Raw genomic sequence first — 19,804 nt, 5'->3', positions numbered from 1 at the left:
CCTGAGTAAGAACATCCAACCGATAATGCTTAGAGAAAGAATGCAATAACCAGGGGGCTGCTTTGCAAATGTCCTCCGTAGCAATAGGCATCACTGATCCCCAAGAAGATGAATGTGCTATGATTGAATGGGCCAAAGTATGTTAAAGCAATTGTTTCCTTAATCAGATCTTTGAAAGGAGTTTGTGATCTCCAAGTACCTAATGAGAACTCGATAGACATCCAAATCTTTAGAAATCCATTACTGCCCTGACATTCTTCTCTGAAGAAGGCTGGCATGGAAATGGACTGAATCAGATCAAAACATAAAAACTGCCATGCTGGATCAGACTGAGGGTCCATCAAGTCCAGTATCCCATTTCCAATAATGGCCAATCCAGGTGACAAGTACCTGGCAGGATCCCAAACTCTAGATAGATCCTATGCCGCTAATACCAAGGGTTAAGTACTGGCCTTCCCCAGGTTTATCTGGCTAATACGTTTATGAACTCCGTCTATTCTACTCATGATTTGCTAGACCTCCTTCATATCCCTCTTCAACTGTCTCCTCTCCAAGCTGAACAGTGCTAACCTCGTTAGCCCTTCCATCCCCTTTATAATTTTGGTTGCTCTTCTCTGTACCTTTCCCAGTTCAAATACATTTTTTTTTTAAGATGTGGTGACCAAAACTGCACACATTACTCTAGTTGTGGTTTTACTATGGGGCGATACAGATGTATGATGATATTCTCAGTTTTATTCTCCATTCCTTTACTAATAATTCCATTGAAATCCTTGGCTCAATGTGCGGCAGCGGTGGCAGTCAAGTATAGGCCACAATGATGCCCAGATCTTTTTCCTGGGAGGGAACTCCTAATATGGAACCTAACATTGTACAACTATAGTGTGGGTTACTTTTCCCCCATGTGCATCACTTTGCACTTGTCCAAATTAAATTTCATCTGCTATTTGCATGCCCAGTCTCCAAGCCTTGCAAGGTCCTTCTGCAATTTCTCACAATCTGCTTGTATTTACCAACTCAGAATAATTTTATTTCATCTGCAAATTTGATCACCTCACTCATCATACCCTTTTCCAGATAATTTATAAATACATTAAAATGCATCAGTCTCTTACAGAAACCTGAGGCACTCCACTGTTTACCTTTCTCCACTGAGAAAACTAATCATTTATTCTTACTCTGTTTCCTGTCTTTTAACCAGTTTGCAATCCACAATAATACATTGCCTCCTATCCCATGATTTTTATTTTTCTAAGGAATCTCTCATGGGGTACTTTGTCAAACACCTTCTGAAAATCCAAAAATACACTATATCCACCAGATCATTATTATTAACCCCTACAAAAAAAAATGTAGTAGACTGGTAAGGAAAGATTTCCTTCATGTAAAACCATGTCTTCCAATATTCTCTGTGATTTTGTGCTTTAGAATAGTTTCTATGATTTTTCCCGGCACTGAATTCAGGGTCACTGGTCTCGTTTCCTGGATCACCCTGGATCCTGTTTTAAAAGATCAGCTTTATTGGCCACCCTCCAATCTTCCATTACAACAGACATTTTAACGATAGGTTGCAAATGAAAGCAAACAGCACCTCTGGCAAGGAGAGGACTGGTCAAATAGAAATCAAATCTGAAAAATAAAGAAAGGGACTTCAACAGAAGAGGACGTGAAACTCAGAAAACTGCCCTAGCTGAACAAATCGCCACCAGAAAAAAAAATGCCTCAAGAGTGAGATCTTTTGAGAGAAACATGATTCACCGGTTCAAAAGGAGAAGAGAAAATAACTCTAAGAACCAAACTGAGGTCCCAAGGGGAACCACTAGTCCAAAAAAGTGGTGCAGCCTCTTCATGTCCCGAAATGAACCGAGTAAGTATACCAATGGGAGGCAACCAAGAACTCTTGAGCTCTACCCCTGAAACAGGAGAAAGCAGCCACCTGAACTCTTACAGAATTTAGAGACAAACCTTTATGCAAACCTTACTGAAATGGATAACCGCTAACCATTTCCTACAGCATGCTTCAGACAGACACTAGACCTGATCATAAGTTAAAGAGATCAAACTTTTACAGGCCTTTAACAGTGTAGAAATTACAGAGGAAGAGTAGACATTCTCTCATAGGTGCAACCTCTCAAGAGCCAAGTCAAAAGATAGAATGGAGGTGGATCTTCCTTGATAATTGGACCCTGAACTACCAGAAATCAAGCTCCCAACAACTGAAAAGGACAATCAATCTGTAACCCTTTGAGATCCACACAGCAAGGTCTCCCTGGCCAATCTAGACCTACTAGGATGATGCAATTCCCCTCCTTTATTCTTCTCAAAAGCTTCCCTAACTGAGGCCAGGGAGGAAAGGCATACACCAACTTGTTTCTTGGCCATGGCTGGATCACATCTATGCCTCCGGCGTCAGGTTTCCTGTATCAAATAAAGAAAAAGCAGGCTTTGGTGTTCTTATGAGCGGACATCAGATCCACAAGAGGAGTGCCTCAATGGTCCACTATTAACTGAACGGCTTCCTTGACTGAGCTCCCATTCACTTGGATCCTGTAGATTCCTGCTGAGAAAATTGGTTTGTCTGTTCTTTTAACCAGCAAAATACACTGCCGACAACTGTAGCAGGTTCTCTTCTATGCAATGAAATACAAGTCTGGTCTCCTCAGACATTGCTGGGCTCCGAGTAGCTGCTTGCCTGTTCATGCAGGCCACTGCTGTCATACTGTCAGAGAGCACTCCAATTGCAGAAGTTACAAGAGACTAGTCTTGTCTTATTGCTCTGGTCTCCAACCTAGCTTCCTCCTGAGACCAGAGCCCTTGAACTATCTGAACCATTATCTTTGTTTTGATTGGTCACTGTAGGTCATGTAACCTTTGCAGTATTTGTGCACAGGGATTTAAGCTGGTCACTGGGCTCTGTCACCTGTTTTGAAATGTTTGTATAGCTTGGAGGGAATATTCCGCTTCTTAGAAAATTAAGTGATGTTATCTGCTCAACACTGTGCTGATCATGTGTAAAAAAAAAAAAAAAAAAAGAGTGTATAAGTGAAACCCTCAGCACACCTTAAAGGACCAGCTTCAGGTATCTGGACCCGATTTACCTTTCGGAAAGGAATCCTGAGTACAGGGTATCTCCCTGGCCAAGGAAATAAAAGCTTAGGCTCGGGAAGGCATAGAGAGGCCTTAGGAATGAGGAGAAGATGGCGCCTATATAAATGGCTGACCTATTGCTGTATATTTTGGTAAGCAGGTTCTCTATGTTTTATTTTGCCTGCAATTAATAAAAGTTGATGTAAGGATAGCTTGTCCTCCAGCAAGCCAACAAACCACTCGTGCTGTGCTACATATGGAGGCAGCAGTGAGATGCATCTGCTGTAAAATGTTTGCACAGGCAAAGACTCATGCCAAGAAAAAAAAAAAAAAAAGGTTTTTTTCTCTGTTTGAAACCCGGGTTTGATCTAAGCATTCCACAGAACAGGAACTTGCACGAAGGAATTCTGCCCTAAACAGTAGCACAGGCCAGAGATTCATACTGAAAGAAAAAAATAGAAAAAGGAATTTTCCTGGGGCCTGCCTGCAGTAGCAATCTGGTAGTTTAAACAGGCTAAGGATGCTAGGGGTTGTTTTGGGTTTTTTTTTGCTTCTCTTCCCATCCCTGTAAAGTTTTGTTGATGTGACTTCTTGAACTGGCTAGGGTCCTTTAAAGAAAACCCGCTATGCTGTCAAAGTGCTTCACTGAAGGAAAAAGGGAAAGTGGTGACTGTGAATATGAGCAGAGCTTCTAAGAAAGCCTCTGCCAGAATCCATGAAGGAAATGGAAGACCTATTGTAGGCTCTGATAAAAAGGGCAATGGTAATTACAATTAGTGCAGCAGAACCAGTATATCCAGCATCAAATGCTGCCAGAACAAGACCAACAACTGCAGAATTTACAAATGAGGCTGGAACCATTTGTAACAGTTCTTCCTTCCTGAGAGCAGGAATGAAGGAAGGGACAAAGTCAAAGGACCACTGAGAAAAGTAGGAAAAGTAGAATCTAAGCAAGCATGGAAACTTGCCTTGTGAACTGGAAGAAAAATAGCCCCAATCTGGAGGGTCCCCAAAGCCCCGCCAACTATGAGAAATCTGGCCAGTACTAATGGCTGTAGCCATGTATGGGGGCCGGCAAGCCACTGCAGATGAGAAAAATTCACCCACATGAATGATAAACAAGAAAGAAAAGAAATGGCCATTGGTTTTAGACCTACAGATATGACTGTATTATGGAGAGAGGCTACTCCAATAAGAAGTGCCCTGGACAGGGAAAAGATGATTTGTGACTCAACTTGGTGACACCCTATGGTGAAGATTTTTTGTTAGCACTCCTCAGTCTGGACTTGGCACTTCTATGGTTCCAGTGGAGATGGAAGGGATTTTGGCACAGGTAACAGGTGAACTTGAGAATTAGCAAACATTCATTTTGAGAAAGTAGGTTAAACAAGGCTGCACATACGAACCTCCAGAGATGGTGGCCTACATTCATGGAGACTAGCAGCAATTCCCTACCCTGGCAAACTCACTCCTAGAGAACCAAATTGCAGAGAACAAGGAGGATTTCTCTATTTTTAAAAAGGATAGAGGAGACATAGTCAATACCAAGGATTTGAGGACTGTTGTATGTTAACTGGTGCAAAAACCCATGGAAGCCAAGCTGCTGGATGGGGTCAATGAAAGAGACATTGATGAGAGTGAGATTCCTGGAAAAAACCAAGGCAGAAAAGTAGTCTTGGCTAGAGGTCTTCCCTCAGGGATGAAGGATTTGGAAATTTCTGACATAAATCTCAAGGAAGATACCACCAAAAAGGCAGGGTATGCTAGACCTTCAAAGGTCCAAGGAGAAGGGTGACCAAAATGATAAAATAGATGGAATGATTGGCTTATAAGGAAAGGATAAATAGGTTAGAGCTCTTCAGCCTGGAGAAGAGACAGCTGAAGAGAGATATAATAAAGGTCTATAAAACGAGTGGCATGGAACAGGTAAAGATTTATTATACTCTTTTAAAAAGTGCAAAGTTTAGGGGACATTCAAGGAAGTTACTGGGTGACACATTTAAGACAAATAGGAGAAAATATTTTTTTTACTCAATGCATAATTTAGGGAAATCCACTCATTATCCTTGGGATAAGCAACATGGAATCTCACAATTTTGGGATCCTGTCAAATACTTGTGACTTGGATTGGCTACTGTTGAAAACAGGATATTGGTCTTGATAGACCTTTGGTCTGATCCATTATGGCAATTATGTTATGTTCTTATGAGAGAAGCCAGTTCCATAACAAGAACCCTTAGTGGAGGCCCAAAAAGAGGAAAGGTGAATGGACCCCCATCTGAAGTTCATTCTAACTCAGGTTGTGGGTAGGCACATGGATTACAATGAGAGGCATTCCCTGCTTCAGCAGCTCATAACCCAACTCTACAGGTTGCTAGAGAAAAAAAGCTCTAGAACAAAGTAGGAAATGAAAATAAGAATGAAAGGTTCCTAGCTAGGGACATAACCCTAGTAGGGGTGATGCTCAACTTAAGAAGTTTGAGCTGAGGGGGAGGGTAAGTAAAGGAGTGTACAAGTGAAACCCTCAGAACACCTTAAGGGTCCAGTTCCAGGTATCTAGACTTGACCCACCTTAAAGAAAAGATTGACTTGACCCACCTTAAAGAAAGATTGTTCCCTGTCCAGGAAGTCTCCCTGGACAGGGAACTAAAGCTTAGGCTCAGGAAGGCATAGAGAGGCCTTGGGAATGAGGAGACGACCAAAACTGTGAAGGATTTCAAAGGGGCGTGGGATAAACACTGTGGATCCATAAAGTCTAGAGGATGTAAATGAAGAGAAGAGGCAAGGGGTGGCTTGCTTGCGGGAATGACGGCTACTACCTGGAGATTAATATCCTTATTCAATAAACATACACACAGTTAATGCGACTCCAATATAGCTCTATGCTTCAACGGCAAGAGGAAATGTGGAAAAAAGGATTTGCATCCACAAAAAAGCAGGGAGTAGCTTGCTTGTTACGGCAGTTACTACCCCAAATCAAATAAGCCTGATACTTCACTTTCAATGCACATCCAGCATAGCTCTCTGCTTCAACGGCAGAGAGAATGAAGAAAAGATGATTTATATCAGCATCAACCAACAAGGAATGAATTACATAGTCTGGGTAAACAAATAAGCATGGGTGTAGCTTGCTTGTTATGGTGGCTACTACCCCGAATCAATTAAGCATGATACTTGACTTGGAATAAGTATCCAGCGCAGCTCACTGCTTCAGCAACAGAGGGAATTAAGTAAAGAGGCTTTTTATTCAGACAACCAACAATGGCTGAATTGCACATGCAGGGTAAACAAATGGGAGTAGCTTGCTTATTACGGTGGTTACTACCCCAAACCAATTAGCTAGATACTTCACTTAGATGCAGCTCCAGCACTGCTGTCTGCATCGATGGTGGGGGTGGAAGGGAATTGGAACCAAAAAGTTACCAATAAGGGCCCTGATCTCAGTGGTCAGAGTAACAGATTATGAAAACAAATAGGTGTGAAAGCTTGCTGGACAGACTGGATGGGCCGTTTGGTCTTCTTCTGCCATCACTTCTATGTTTCTATGTAAGACAGTGCCTGTATAAATGACTGACCTATTGCTGTATGTTTTGGTAAGCACTGCTGAGGTAAACAGGTTGTCTCTTTCATTTTGCCTGTAATTAATAAAGTTGATGTAAGGATAGCCAGAGTCCAGACTGTTCTGGACTCTGGCTAGCAAACGGCCACTCATGCAGCGTTACATTCTATTTAAGGTACGTATAATTTTGTAACAGAGGCATGGGGGGGTTTGTATATTTTATTAGGGGTCCCTTATAATCTTTATGTATCTAACTTATCTGCCTTGTCGTTTGTCCCTCCAGATACATCCAGACAGCAAAACACTGTCCAAGTCGGAGACCTACTTTTGTGGACTGTTTGAAATACTGGCTGAAAATAAATAATTGCATTTATGAAGATTTCCTTGGGAAGCTGTACTCTGGGACTTTCCTTCAATAACTTATCTTCAAAGGGCTTCTTTACAAGAAGATTAAACATTTCATTAAATTAAAATTAACAAAATGATTTTGCCACAAAGCTTGCACCACATTCCAACTGTTTTCCATCTTTTGAGAAGATGTTTTATTTATACTGAATGATTTATTCACATGTATTCTTGGAGCTCACAATATATATTTTCTGTTAAGTGGGCTGTACTGAACTTCAAGTAGGATTTATGTTGCACTTTATACTTTTAATCTGCCCAAAACAAGCAAAGAGCATTAAAGACCAACAGAAAATAAGCCAATATGCAGCTATTTACCTACAGCTATTTAAACTGTATTTCTTGTTAAAGAATTTAGAACTGGTTAATGCAATATTCGTGACAATTATAATACATTCAAGAATAACAGTTATGTGCATGGTACGCGTTTTAAAAAAGTGGGAAAAGCATACACCTTCCCATCCCCCCCTTTGTGTACCAATTACTGGCTTTGATGTCCCCTAAGACTCCTCCAAGGTGTCCACCAAATTTTGTCTAAAATTAATACTGTCAGGAGATGTCACTGATTCTGTTATCACCGTTACCTGTTAATAAAGAATGTAGTCAGTATTATAATTATTTGCTTTTACTCAAGCATAAAGAATGCCTATAACTGCATATTTAAGATTATGATAGGGATACGATGCTTCATTTGCTAGTTATGGCCTGCTGTCTCATTGTGGTCAATACAGACAGACCACACTTGTGGTCAGATGGTTCAGAGCAACCACAATTGCGGTTAGAGTAAGGGTTGCAACACCACGTGTATAAATAATAAAAGGATCTAGAGAAGAGCAAGTAGGTTATTACCTCTTTCCCACAAGAGAGACAGAAGGGCAAATTGCTTCTCGAATTGGTAAGATTGAATCACTTTCTCTGCATAAGAGAACCCTGTGTTAAGATTATGTTCTGTTTGGTTTTTTTTAATTTTATTTTTATTGAATTTTCAATAATTATTAACATCAAAACAATGTTCTCGGAAAAGTACAGAGAAAAAGAAAACAAAGTGCTAACTAATAACATTATATCATGTTCACAAAAAAGAAATGCATCTCTGAATATCATAAGATGGGGGGGGGGGGGGAGGACAAGATTTTAAAGAAGCAGATGTTTAAGAAAATACAAATATAGTAAGATACGCATAATCCCACTGATATTTCTATATTAGCCTATCCCCCCTGGAGCAATATTAGGAGTGGGAGTTTAGATATTCTCGGAGATGTGTTGGTTCCACAAAAATATATTTAGTATTTTGATAAACAATACATTTACAGGGTAACATAGATTGAATTTTGCTCGCCTTGTTACCACCTCATTTCTCATACTCAAGAACTTTTTTCTTCTCTCCTGGGTTGTTTTCACTCTATCGGGGAAGACTCACTACTTGACCATAAAATTGCTGAGATAGGTTTCTAAAGTAAGGTCTTAGCACAGAGTCTCTTTCCGATGTAAAGGTAAAAGTTACCAGGAGAGTTGCCGTTGACTCAAATTGACATTTCCAAAGACTTTTATTTATTTTAACACTTTTCTATACCGACCTTCATGAATGAGTAATTCATATCAGATCGGTTTACATGGAACTTAGGGGGCTAGCTAAAAAACCATAACACCAAAGGCAGAAGGCAAAGTTACAAATAACAAGGAGATCGAACTTGGGAGGCTAGGGTAGACAGGAAGTAGAATGACAGCATTACTAGTGGAATATATATATACTAGCCGTTAAGCCCGTAACAACGGGCTACATTTAAAAAAAAAAATTTCGGTCCATTTCCTTCCCACTCCCTCCCTCCCTCTATTCTCCCTCCCCTCTCACCTTCCCCCCTCCCCCTCTATTCTCCCTCCCTCTCACCTTGCCTTCTCCTCCCGCTCAATTCTCCCTCCCTCAATTCTCCCTCTCCCAATGCCCTCCCCTTTCAGCTCAGTGGCAGACGGAAGATCTCCGGGGGGGAGGGGGGTGTTCCTCCCAAGTGCACGGCGCCGCTCCTGCTCGTCGCCACCGCTCCTGCTTCTCACCGCTGCCGTCGCTCCTGCGCCCCAGCGCCATTTTTTTTTTCGGGCACACTCGGCTCTGACCGACGTGCTCGCCCGCGCATGCACGGTAGAGCTGCGCTCTACTGCGCATTTGCGGGCCGGTCAGAGCCCATTTATAAGGTAGATAGCCGTTAAGCCCATAACAACGGGCTACATTTAAAAAAAAAAAATTTCGGTCCATTTCCTTCCCACTCCCTCCCTCCCTCTAACCTTCCCCTCTCCTCCCTCTTCTCTCCCTCAATTCTCCCTCCCTCAATTCTCCCTCTCCCAATGCCCTCCCCTTTCAGCTCAGCGGCAGACAGAAGATCTCCGGGGGGGAGGGGGGTGTTCCTCCCACGCGCTCGTCGCCGCCGCTCCTGCTTCTCACCGCCGCCGTCACTCCTGCGCCCCAGCGCCATTTTTTTTTTTTTTCGGGCACGCTCGGCTCTGACCGACGTGCTCTACTGCGCATTTGCAGGCCGGTCAGAGCCCATTTATAAGGTAGATATATATATATAAATATAAGAGAGAGAGAGACTAGGTAGAGCGTCTAGTCAGTGGAGTGAAATCTGATGAGCGGTATGATGAAATATTACAAATTAAGAGAAGGCTTGGAGGAAAAGCCAGGTCTTTTTTTTTGGAAGGTTAGAGGACAGGGTTCCAATCTGAGGTCAGACGGTAAGTTGTTCCAGATGGTAGGGCCCGCTGTGGAGAATCTTAATTCTTAATAGAATCTCTGTTAAGTTTAAGGGTGAAGGTAAATCTTCTTCATTTCGTTGTACCCCATTTTCCTTAGAATCTCTTGAGGATGGTATATAATAAATCTTGGATATAAGCTGGAAGAGCTGGTTCTGGAAATTTCAAAACATTAATCAAATAGCTTTTAAACAATTCTTTGGGTGGTAACAGCCGTGACTTAGGAAAGCTCAAGAATCTTAAATTTGGTCTTCTCGCCGCATTTTCCAATACTTCCATTTTGTTTATAAATATAGACTCCGATTTAATTAAATTAGCCTGGACTTCTTTAACAACCGTCATTTCCTTATCCAGCTCTTTCATGGAAATTTCCACAGTTATTTTATTTTTAAGACATTGAGTTTTATTAATATTTTCCTTTAATAACATGGTTAAAGAGTTAATAGGCATCCATATTTAGCAACAACTTCCAAATCTCTTGCAAAGTTATTTTTTCTGGTATAGTCTTCAAACAAATCTCACTGGTATCCAAAACTTTTACTCCTACCTCCAGGACTTCTCTCCTGCCTTTGTCTGGTTTCTGCCCCCTCTGCTATTCAGCCCATGGAGCCCTGCATCAGGTTCATCGAATCACTCGGCGTACCGATATCGATTCTCTGGGTGGCCGTGGTCAGTGGGGTAATTGGAACAGCTGGTCTTTCCAGAAAATCCTCCAATCTCATTGAAGGTCCAGACGGCGGGCTTGGAGTTCTAGGTGCTCCGGGGCCGAGGGATGTTTCCTCGGCCAGGGCAATTGGCGTCTGCTTCTCGTCGATTTTGCCAGCGGCCCCTCCCTCCGGTCTCAGAACAGTGGGTCTCGCAAAACCTTCCTCAATCCGCATTTGCCTTCCATCAGATATCAGCGTTGAGGTAAGAGTCTCACGAACCCGAGCTTTTCTTTTAGTGTGAGGCATCCTTTTGTAGAATTAACTTTACAAAGAAATTGAAGAACTAAGAAAAGCTTGGGACAAATTTCAACGTGGAGCTGAGGAGTTGCGTGAGCTTATGCGTTGGCCATCTTGCCCATTAAGATTATGTTTTAAAGATTAAAATATATATGTAGCTATGTCATTAGTGAATATCTATTTCATTACTATAGTTGCTGTCACAATAATATTGATATTTGTACTCATATCATTATATTACGTAGTCAGAATACAATTCAAGAGTTATCACACTCAAAGTAGATCTTGAGACGTTATTGCTTGGAAAATAAAGTTTATTGTCCTCATATATAACTGCTCTACGGTATTTATTTCTATATAGGGAATACTCAATCCTAAATAATAAACTCTTGTTAGATAATAAGAGGGTCTGAAAAAAAGGTAAGGATCAAACTAAGTCTGAGCACTTGACTTTCTCTGACAATATCTCTTCCAGTTCCCTTTAACTCCTGTTCCACTATACCCCAATCTCATCACTTCCATCTTTAACCAAAATCTTAAGTCAGTAGTCTTACATACAGGCCAATTTTTTTGGGAGGACAGACTCTCCAAAAACATATTTCACGTTTCTCATTTTCAAACTCAGCCAAAATAGTGCCCTTTTCTTCCAACAAGCCAAATTTAATGACTTATTTTGCCCCAAAATAGACTGATATAAACTCCTTTTACATAAGTCTTTCCAACATTCCACATACTGGAAACCACAGAAAATACCTGGTGTTAAATCAACTGCAATTAACCTGTCACTTTAAATCAAGACAAATCTTGACAATAGAACTGATCTGCTAAATATAGTTAGGATTGAAATCTAAGCATCAGCTTTATTTTAAACAGTATATTGTTAAAATCTATTGTGGTAAGAGGCACACACAGTTTCCTGAACAGAAAGTGAGAGCGTCACTAAGTTAAATCAACTAAAAATGATGATTGAGAGAACAAAAAAGTGTACCTGTAGGCTATGGATGTGAAGCCATGCAATACCTGTTTATATCTAAGGGTGGATATAATGAGTGCGTTGTTGAATGCATTGGATTTCTGTATAACTGCAACTCTACCATGTAACAAGACTAAAACTTCCAAATGATATTTGTGCATTGCTCATATTAAAAAAAAAAAAAAAAAAGCTGCATTCAACACTTTGCTGCTGCTGCTACTAAACATGTTATAGCACTACTCAGTGTGCACAACACAGTAAAAACACATAAGATTACAAGCTCTATTAAGCAGGGAATGTCTCATGCATTGTTTGTACTGCGCTGTGTACCTCAAGTAGCACTATAGAAATGTTAAGCAGAAGTATTTTGCTACCCACTTGTAGGCTGATTACAGATTTAATCATAAGCAAATTTTTCCTCAATCCTCACTCCTTGTTTTTTTTGTGATTTACTTTGACAAGTGTAAATCCCCTTTATTGTGCTGGAAATAGAAAAAGCATACATTCTTTCTTGATTTTTTCAGCTACAAGAAACTCATCTCGCTCGACAGTAGGTGCAAAGTTGCTTCCAATAACTCTCACGGCATACTGGAACTGCTGGGCCACATCAGCTGGAAAACAAAACAAAAAGAAAAGTAAATAAACTGAATGCGTGTAAACAAAAGTTGAATCTCCAACCTTCCTCAGGTCCAACAGGAGTTTCTTTTATTAACAAAGACACTTAATGATAGCTTACACATGAGAGTGACTTGTTTGTTTTTCCTGAAACCACACTTTTTCTTTCTGGAAATCGCTCAGGTAAAATGTTACACAACTTGGTTAGGAGAGACAGTAGATCAGCATTTGTCTGAGGACTATGGGTGGCAAATGGAGAGCTAATCACTACTGTTTCGGTAGTGAAGTGTTTCAGAAATACTATTAAAGACATATACTGCTGAGACAGAAAACCTCAAGGCTAGGGATAATTCTATGGCAAGAGTTGCTCTGCCGATATAATGCCTGGCCAACTGGAGAAATTGAATGAGCCCATTCCGACCTCGGAGACTGTGTCAGTGATAAAGGGGTTAAAGAATTTCAAGGTTCCAGGGTCAAATGAGCTGACTTCACTTTTCTATAAAGCACTGAACCCTGCCTTATTACCAAGTGTGCAACAGATGTTGGATGCTATAATTGCTTTGGGTAAAATGCCAGACACGGTCAAAATGACAAATATAAAATTGTTCTCCCAAAACGGCCTTAGGCCAATTTCATTACTAAATGTCGAAATATTTTTATTTGCTAAGTTACATAGAAACATAGAAATGGCGGCAGAAGAAGACCAAACGGCCCATCCAGTCTGCCCAGCAAGATTTCACGCTTATTTTTTTCATACTCAGCTGTTACTCTTGGCCCTTATAAGTAACTTTTTGGTTCTATTTCCCTTCCACCCCCGCCATTGATATAGATAGCAGTGCTGGTGCTGCATCTAAATGAAGTATCTTGCTAATTGTTTAGGGGTAGTAACCGCCGTAATAAGCAAGCTACTCCCACATTTGTTTACCCAGCCTGTGCAATTCAGTCCTTGTTGGTTATTGTCTGAATATAAATCCTCTTTTCTTCATTCCCCCCTGCCGTTGAAGCAGTGAGCTGCACTGGATATGTATTCCAAGTGAAGTATCAGGCTTAACTGATTCTGGGTAGTAACCGCCGTAACAAGCGATCTACACCCATGCTTGTTTACCCAGACTATGTAATTCAGTCCTTGTTGGTTATTGTCTGAATATAAATCTTTTCTTCATTCCCCCAGCTGTTGAAGCAGAGAGCTATACTCGATATGCATTGAAAGTGAAGTATCAGGCTTATTTGGTTTGGGGTAGTAACCGCCGTAACAAGCAAGCTACTCCCCTGCTTTTTTGTGGATGCAAATCTTTTTCCACATTTCCTCTTGCCGTTGAAGCATAGAACAATGTTGGTGTCGCATTAACCGTGTGTATGTTTATTGAATAAGGATATTAATCTCCAGGTAGCAGCCGTCATTCCCGCAAGCCACCCCCATGCCTCTTCTCTTCATTCACATCCTCTAGACTTTATGGATCCACAGTGTTTATCCCACGCCCCTTTGAAATCCTTCACAATTTTGGTCTTCACCACTTCCTCCGGAAGGGCGTTCCAGGCATCCACCACACTCTCTGTGAAGAAATACTTCCTGACACTGGTTCTGAGTCTTCCTCCCTGGAGCTTCAAATCGTGACCCTTGGTTCTGCTGATTTTTTTTCCCGAAGGAAAAGGTTTGTCATTGTCTTTGGATCATTAGACTTTCAGATACTTTGAAAGGTTTTATCATATCACCTCAGCTCCTCCTTTCCTCCAGGGTGTACATATTTAGATTCTTCAATCTCTCCTCATAAGTCATTCGATGAAGACCATCCACCTTTTTGGTCATCCTTCTCTGGACCGCCTCCATCTTGTCACTGTCCCTTCGGAGATACGGTCTCCAGAACTGAACACAGTACTCCAGATGAGGCCTCACCAAGGCCCTATACAAGGGGATAATCACTTCCCTTTTCATAATTGATATTCCTCTCTCTATACAGCCCAGCATTCTTCTGGCTTTAGCTATTGCCTTGTCACATAGTGTCTAATGATCTGAAGTCGGCAAAACAATCACCCCAAGGTCTCTCTCCTGCTCCGTGCACATCAGCCCTTCTCCCCCCATCGAATACATTTCATTCGGATTTCCACTCCCCATATGCATGACTCTGTACTTCTTGGCATTGAATCTCAGCTGCCATATCTTTGATCACTCTTCTAGCTTCCTTAAATCCTGTCTCATTCTCTCAACTCCTTCCGACATGTCCACTCTGTTGCAGATCAGTGTCCTCCGCCAAAACGGCAAGCACTTTATAGCAAGTCACTGAGTGAAGATATTTGTGTAAGCCAGGAATGCATATTTATTTATGTTTATTTATTTATGCATATTTATGCATATTTATTTATGCATATTATTTATGCATATTTATGCATATTTATTTATGCATATTTATTTATGTTTATTTAACCCTGTTAAATGTATAACGCTCCGGCGTAAGTTCCTGTTCATTGTACACTGACGTGATATCTTTGATGAGCGGCGGTATATAAAAAACTTTAAATAAATAATAATAAATAAATATAATTCCCCCAAAGGAAGCATGCAGTCCAGCAATGGACCATCGCTGCATGACCCAGGACTCCTCTGTCCGCAGACAGGGTGATCCCAAAAAGGGGAAGAATAGCTTGCATGCTACCGCGAGCAAAGTGCAGCACCTCTGTGCGGGGTCACTCTGCCCCCACCCCGCTCAGCCATGGACATGGCGAAAGGGTGAACGGCATGCTCATCCATTTGATGAACTAGAACTCTCCTCACAGAGGAGGGTCCTGCAGGCAGAAATGACTGGTGATAGTGGTCCCCAAGAAGAGACGCCCACTGAGTCCAGTAGGTATTAAGGTGACCCCTGAACCAGGGAAACCCTGGAGACTCACTGGGGAGCAATATGGACAGGCTCCCTCCAGAATATACCTGCTGCATCTTACAGCAACAGAGATCACTACCCTTGACTGGTTCTCATGACTGGTGCCAGCCAGCACAGTGCCATTCAGTCTCCAGGAACGGAAAAACAAGGGACGCTCCTTGAAGGAATGCAGTTAGGTGTCCAGGGGGGAACCCATAAGGATTGCCCTAGAACACAGTCTAATCTCCCCTTCCAGAGGACAGAAGAAGCAATGGGATCAGAGCCTCCTGATCCCAAAAGACATTTTCAACTCCCTAGAGGAGAGATGAGGCACAATCACTGACGTGGCCAACCCCCTACAGGCAGGCAGCCAGCCTCAGATGGGGAAGGTCACCACCGTAATCTACAGAGGGGCCTCAGCAAAAATGGTCCAATGACCACCGCTGCCTGGCCCTGGCCTCCAAGCAGATGCATCAATTCAAAGAATCAAGGCCCCGGTTCAGAGTAAAACTAACCAGGGATGGAGCCTCAGGCCTACTAAAAAAGGGGCTTTGGACATGGGAGAGGTCAAAAGACATTTCTCTGCTGAGGGAGAAGATGACTTCCGAACCACTATCCCAATACGGACTCCCCTGAACAGGAACGCAGTCGTAGGTCAGTCCTGTGGCTGTGGAACACAACCTGTTGTGTCCACCGGAGGGAAAAGCACACACACAGACGCCCAGGCAGCAGAGGGTAACATAAGGCCTCCTGCAGAAAAAGCATGCTAAGCGGTACTCATGCAGAGGTATCCCAACCTGCGGATGGCAGCACACCTATGATTCCATGCAACAGAGGACAGAGTACCACATACCAGTGTTGGTGGCTACATGCTGCCCCACGACAAAGCATAGTGTGTGATGACACCTCCCCTGCCAGTGCTTCTCAGCACTGTACAGTGCAGAACTCACTGCACTGTACAGAGGTTGAGACCATGATGGGACAAAGGCAGAACCCTGGCATGGCTGAGGACTGCACAGACAGTGAGAATGCTGCCTGCATTTGCCCAAGGTACTCAAAGTAGATGCCTAGCCTTTCCCTACCATGCATGCTGTGCACCAATGTCACAGTAACTCCCAGCAGAGTGGGGAAGCACAGTGTGACGACGGCATACCCAGAACCACTGGTACTCTGGGTAAGGTATGGTGGAGGGTGGTGGTCTATGGCATTGCCCCCTCCAGTGCCTGATAATGCTTCAAGAGGCGAGCCCTCGAAACAGAATCAGAAACGGCTCACCTCAATTCCCTCAGGAATTGACAGCAGTGAAGTCCCTGATGACCGAAGGTGCCCATGAATTGACGTGGTCATATCCTGTGACCTCCGACCGCAGCCACTGGAGCCCAGAGGGGGTGCCCCTAGGGCCCATGGCACTTTCACACCCATCAACGCAAAGCCACAGCTAAGGCACCCAGGGCGTCGACGGCGCTTCACTGAACCATAATCAGTTTGATGGCATATAGTGCCACAGACTGCCTGGTGGCCCAAAGGAACCGATGATCACCAGCGCCATCGACTGTTCCCCTTAGCTCACTTATTTGTGAGAGGGTGGCAAGCTCGATGGCAAATAAGCGAAAGCCTCGCTAGCACCCATTAACACAGTTGGTGTATGCATCCCGGTGGGGCCTCCAATGCCAAGATCGTTAGCAGCCAATAGCCATAGGCGGTGAAGACAGAACAGAATTCCTCAGTGCCTCAGAGGACACCAGCAAGGAGCCTCAATGGCAAAGGACCACTGTGCTCAGATGCCTCAAGGCCAAAAACCCCTGCCACCCGAGGGCTGCAGGGTCACAGAGGGGCCTCCAAAAGCCCCAGCGGTCAGTGGCTTCAGGGAAGACCAGGGTGCTCAATGGTGAACCCAGTGCCTGGTCGGTGGTGCTCGATGTAGTCAAAGTGGTAACGAGAGGTTTAGGTGGCCCAAGGGTCTCCACGGTGGCCCTGCAGTTCGATGGCCTCAAGGCCACACACCTCAATGGCATCGAGGGTCTGCCATCTATTCAACCTCAACAACTTTGAGGGTGGCCATGCACGCACCTTGATAGGATCTAGGGTGTCGATGGCACCATGGGTGATGAGGGCCCTGTGGGCATTGAGAGTACCACGGGCATTGAGGGCACAGCAGCATCAATGGTACCATGGGTACCAAGGCCTCGAGGCATCAATGGTATCGAAGATGTCGATTTGCGCTGCTACTCCGCCACCTCGATGCCAAGCCAGTGCAACGAGATTCCCCTTCCACAGATGCCAATGGCACAGAGGCCTCTACAGCAGAGGGCGGTCACACAATTCAATATCAAGGGCGTCCCTACACTGACACGTTAAGGGTGACCATGGCGCTCGATGGCAGACCTGGTCTCTGATGCTAGAGGTTGATGTGCTCCACCACCAGCACAAGATCCAGGACATCGGTGCATTGAGCCCTTACGGTATCGAGATTGTCCCAGCACCTCCATGGCCTCAAGAGTGACCATGGTGATCCATGGCAATCCCAGTCCCCAACATGGTCCTGACATCGATGCGGACGAATAGTGCGCCGGTCACAAGATGTACATGGGTAACTGCTATTGGGCATGGCATCAGAATGAGGCAAGCAAGCTGCTAGCCCAGGCTCCTGCTCACCCTCTCTCCCAAGGAGACTACACTGGCAAGCAGGAGGGGAGACTACGTCATCCAGGGCTCCCACCTGTGGAGACTTGTTCCTTGGATTGCGGGGAGGAAGAGCTCTCCCCCCCCCCCCCCCAGGAAGGACATGGTCCTCAATCCCTCCACCATCTGAATCCATCGATGCAGATTAATCGGTGTAACGATATAGAACTCCAGCCCAGGAAGAGCTCAGGTGAGTCCCCAGGCTTAGCAGCCTACATGGATCACTGGACTGCAGAAGTCAATCCCGTCAGCACCGGCAAAAACCAGACATTGCAAGGAGAGGACACGGATACAAAAATGCAGAACGGTTTTTCTTCTCTCTCTGAGTAAGACTGCTAGGCTGCACAGGGGAGCTCCCCATGCAGCTGGTAGACGGAAAGAAGAGGAAAGAGAAGAAAAGACTACAGGAAAAGGAAAGAAAACAGCTGCAGCTCTAGAAAAAAAAAAAAAATCACAAGAACTGTGAGAAGAATGTAAAGCTGAATACTGTGAGTATATGGCTTGCGCGACCAAACTACAGCTGCACGTGCTCAAAAGGGCATGTTTGAGAGTTCTAGAATGAGATCAAAGTTCCGTGCCGGGCTCCATCTGATGATGTCACCGATGTGCGAGGACTACCATCCTGCTTCTCCTAGGAAGGGGGTAGGAAATTTGGGTGGGAGGGATGTGCTGATGTGCTCTTTGTTTATAGCTGCTATGCAATGTGTTTATATTTTGCATAAAATAAAAGGTATTTACAAAAATAAATTAGAATTCAGTATAATTAAAAACTCAACTATCACCTATGCCATTCTGGGTACATAATGATATTCCTTTAAGAAAATCATTCTTATTCCAAACTGCCTTGTGGCTTATATCTACTTTAGGAACAAAGCAACCTACTAAATGATAACAAATAAAGGCCACTTGCTTGGCCTATTGCCCCTCTCTGGTTCTCTACTATTTGTTTGGTACATGAATATGTAAATTCCCGTGCTTAAATGAAAAGCAGCTCTCCTTGTTCCTCCCCCATGACTTTTATTCAATCTCTCAACCCTGTTTCTAGCACACCTTCCATACCTGTGCTATGCATGTTCAAATTCTGTTACACCTCTTCTGCTAGTACACTATTTTTAGGCATTGTTGATTCTTACAAGACCAATAGTTAATCCAGCACCCAGGCCCTCTTCAGTTTTTGTTTTGTTTTTTTGTTTGTTTTTAACAAAGTTTTTCAACCATCAACACAATCAGCAAAATTTGAGAGGCTGTTGCCCCAAAACATCCAACCTCCCCATGCTCACTGGTGTTCAGCTTTGGCTAGGAATTAGCTTTCCTTCACTACCTTATATTTATTTTACACATTTTAAAAGAAACTTTCATCCTTTTGTGCTGTCTTCCTCTTTGCTGTGTGTCTTCTCCACAAAACTGGCATACAGTGACAAGTATCTCAGACACAACATAAATATTTACTGCAAAAGATAGGCAGGTTTACACTAATCTAACAACTTAGCAAACTATAAGAGTACTGTAAATACCAAGCAAGATTTTATCTTACCAACTCTTCCTAGAATGTTATCTTTGTGTCAGCATAAGTCCCAGGGCCACGACGGCCTGTTGCGGGCCAGGCTTGGAAATCTGACACACACACACCCATCCCCCAGCCTTGCAATGGAGGGCACGCCAGAGGGGGAAGGGAAGAGCAATGCACGATGCGCGCTCGACCCGTAACCCCCTCCGCGCGTGATTGTGTGGTGACGTCTTCGACCGGGGACAGGCGTGCGGTGATGACGTCGCCGGCGCACACTTGCCGGCCCTTTCCCCCCCCCCCCCCTCCCCGGCTGGTGCACTAATAAAGCGGGCACGTCAGGCCGCCGGCGCCCAAACTGGGCTCTTGCTGGTGATGCCCTCCTACCTCTCCCCCGGTGGCAGGAGGGGCCCGCCGCAGCAAGGGGTCTTTATA

The 19,804-nt window shown here is 43.7% G+C and overlaps 1 protein-coding gene across 1 annotated transcript in view; it reads right to left on the bottom strand.

The window, feature by feature from the left end:
- The window catches only part of TUBGCP3 (tubulin gamma complex associated protein 3), a 208,751-nt gene that overhangs the window by 180,726 nt on the left and 8,221 nt on the right, over positions 1-19,804 (bottom strand). Inside the window, exon 2 of the mRNA XM_029604687.1 lies at positions 12,217-12,324. Within this exon, the coding sequence (XP_029460547.1) occupies positions 12,217-12,324 (108 nt within the window). The remainder of the gene's footprint in view (positions 1-12,216; positions 12,325-19,804) is intronic.

The sequence above is a fragment of the Rhinatrema bivittatum genome, chromosome 5 (assembly GCF_901001135.1).
Source record: "Rhinatrema bivittatum chromosome 5, aRhiBiv1.1, whole genome shotgun sequence".
NCBI lineage: Eukaryota > Metazoa > Chordata > Amphibia > Gymnophiona > Rhinatrematidae > Rhinatrema > Rhinatrema bivittatum.
This window is presented reverse-complemented; position numbering and strand designations above follow the sequence as displayed.